At 50.0% G+C, this 3125-nt stretch overlaps 1 protein-coding gene across 1 annotated transcript in view; it reads left to right on the forward strand.

Moving 5' to 3' along the window:
* The first annotated feature begins 2296 nt into the window (after positions 1 to 2296).
* Positions 2297 to 3125, forward strand: part of LOC129829625 (lens fiber major intrinsic protein-like) — a 5608-nt gene continuing 4779 nt past the window's right edge. The window contains exon 1 of the mRNA XM_055891426.1: positions 2297 to 2749. Within this exon, the coding sequence (XP_055747401.1) occupies positions 2390 to 2749 (360 nt within the window). The 5' untranslated portion in view covers positions 2297 to 2389. The remainder of the gene's footprint in view (positions 2750 to 3125) is intronic.

The raw sequence follows: 3125 nt of genomic DNA on the forward strand, positions 1-3125 counted from the left end.
GTTGAGAGAGGAGGACAGACCCTTTTTACCCCACTGGAGAGATGAGATGGGCCCAATAGGACTCTGGAAAGGCTAACTGGGAACCATCAGACCATAGGTCTTATATATATCGACTCAGTACTGGTACTCCCTGTATATAGGCAAGTCATTTTTACTCGTTATTGTTTTTCACTGTGTATTTATTCACTATTTATATACATATACATATATGTATATGTGTGTATATATATAGATTTTTCTTGTTGGAAAAGGACCCGTAAGTAAGCATTTCACTGTTGTTTGTGAAGCATGTGACGAATAAAATGTGATTTGCTATTTGTCTAAAGCGATTCACTACTGGTAGTAGCAGAATGTCAAGTATCTGGCCTTACCGACCTCAACGTCTAACATGACCAATATTAACAGTTAGGAATACCACCCAAACTGCTGGTACCTGTTCAATAGGAATTTCCTGAGTTTACACATGATCAAAGTAAAATATGTCTATTCAAACCTAAAACCTTTCAAAAATCTCCTCCTTCAACCTTTTATCTGTGTCCTGGACTATATGAACTATATGGACTATATGAACTATGTGGACTGTATGAACCTCATAGTTCAGGTTTAGGGTTAGGATGATGATCCCTGCCATGGGCACTGGGCAGCGAGAAGTCAGGGTGAGAGAAGGGTTAAGTATTTTTGTTGTGTTGATCTGTTGTGTTGTACGGTGAACCCTCCCAGCCCCTTCCCCCGGGGGCCCGGGGCCCTGGGCTGTTATAAATAGTCCCATGGGCTCTCCCTGCTCTGACAGAGAGGCTGAATGTCTGCAGGACATCCTTTTCTCTACTAACCACCAGCAGGATTGGCATACCAACACTCCACTCCACTCCACACAGACAGGACCAGCAGGGTTGGCATACCAACACTCCGCTCCACACAGACAGGACCAGCAGGGTTGGCATACCAACACTCCACTCCACTCCACACAGACAGGACCAGCAGGGTTGGCATACCAACACTCCACTCCACTCCACACAGACAGGACCAGCAGGGTTGGCATACCAACACTCCACTCCACTCCACACAGACAGGACCAGCAGGGTTGGCATACCAACACTCCACTCCACTCCACACAGACAGGACCAGCAGGGTTGGCATACCAACACTCCACTCCACTCCACACAGACAGGACCAGCAGGGTTGGCATACCAACACTCCACTCCACTCCACACAGACAGGACCAGCAGGGTTGGCATACCAACACTCCACTCCACTCCACACAGACAGGACCAGCAGGGTTGGCATACCAACACTCCACTCCACTCCACACAGACAGGACCAGCAGGGTTGGCATACCAACACTCCACTCCACTCCACACAGACAGGACCAGCAGGGTTGGCATACCAACACTCCACTCCACTCCACACAGACAGGACCAGCAGGGTTGGCATACCAACACTCCACTCCACTCCACACAGACAGGACCAGCAGGGTTGGCATACCAACACTCCACTCCACTCCACACAGACAGGACCAGCAGGGTTGGCATACCAACACTCCACTCCACTCCACACAGACAGGACCAGCAGGGTTGGCATACCAACCCTCCACTCCACTCCACACAGACAGGACCAGCAGGGTTGGCATACCAACGCTCCACTCCACTCCACACAGACAGGACCAGCAGGGTTGGCATACCAACACTCCACTCCACTCCACACAGACAGGACCAGCAGGGTTGGCATACCAACACTCCACTCCACTCCACACAGACAGGACCAGCAGGGTTGGCATACCAACACTCCACTCCACTCCACACAGACAGGACCAGCAGGGTTGGCATACCAACACTCCACTCCACTCCACACAGACAGGACCAGCAGGGTTGGCATACCAACACTCCGCTCCACACAGACAGGACCAGCAGGGTTGGCATACCAACACTCCACTCCACTCCACACAGACAGGACCAGCAGGGTTGGCATACCAACACTCCGCTCCACACAGACAGGACCAGCAGGGTTGGCATATAAACGCACAGAGACCCACGCTCCGCTCCACACAGACAGGACCAGCAGGGTTGGCATATAGACTCCACACAGACAGGACGCGGTTTTCTATAACTGGACTGAAAACAGCTTACAGAAAGCAACATTTCAGATCATTGGAAGTCAGTAAAGTCAGTGACTCCTAGAGAGTTGCATGTGGAACTGTTGTTTACGTGCGGAAGCATCTTTAGGTTTAGGGGACAATTTTGCTTTTAAGTTTGCTCTCTTGTTTTTTTAATCTTACCTTGAAGGCATCACTGAGATAGTCATTATTGATACGGTGAGCAGAGCTAGCTCACTCTAAAGGAGAATACACATTTGGGGTAGCCATTTGGGCTAGCCTCTTGACTTTTTGGCCACCATGTGGGAGTTCCGTTCCATGTCGTTCTGGCGGGCGGTGTTCGCTGAGTTCTATGGCACCATGTTCTTTGTGTTCTTCGGTCTGGGGGCGGCTCTGCGCTGGACCACCGGGTCCCACAACGTTCTCCACGTGGCTTTCTGCTTCGGCCTGGCCGCTGCCACCCTCATCCAGTCCATCGGTCACATCAGTGGTGGACACATCAACCCGGCTGTCACCTTTGCCTACTTGATTGGCTCCCAGATGTCCCTGTTCCGCGCTGTCTTCTACATCGTGGCCCAGTGTCTGGGGGCGCTGGCTGGGGCCGCTGTGCTCTACGGGGTCACCCCCAACAACATGAGGGGCAACCTGGCACTCAACATGGTAAGAATAGCCAGAGAGAAAGAGGCGAAGCAAGAGATTTTACTCCGTCCAAAATGTATCCACGAAAATAAGCCCACGAAGTGAGGTAAATGAGAGTGTCGAATTTGGTCAACACAAAACTGTATTGCTAATTTGCTACGTGACGGTAGTAATGGTTAGGTTGTTACGAATGCACTGATATATAAGTGGACGCATGAAGCATTTCGGCAACTCTTTAAGAAATGACTATATCAGAGTAGTGTCTGTTGTCATAGAGACAGAGAGCTTTTCCATTAAGGGATTCCACCATTTTAAAGTAGTCAACTGGGTGGGGACTCCTATGAGTTGGGAGCAGTCAGTCAAAGAAGAAGAAAATGGAGTACTTTAAAATGGAGAT

Source organism: Salvelinus fontinalis, chromosome 31 (assembly GCF_029448725.1).
Source record: "Salvelinus fontinalis isolate EN_2023a chromosome 31, ASM2944872v1, whole genome shotgun sequence".
Classification (NCBI taxonomy): domain Eukaryota; kingdom Metazoa; phylum Chordata; class Actinopteri; order Salmoniformes; family Salmonidae; genus Salvelinus; species Salvelinus fontinalis.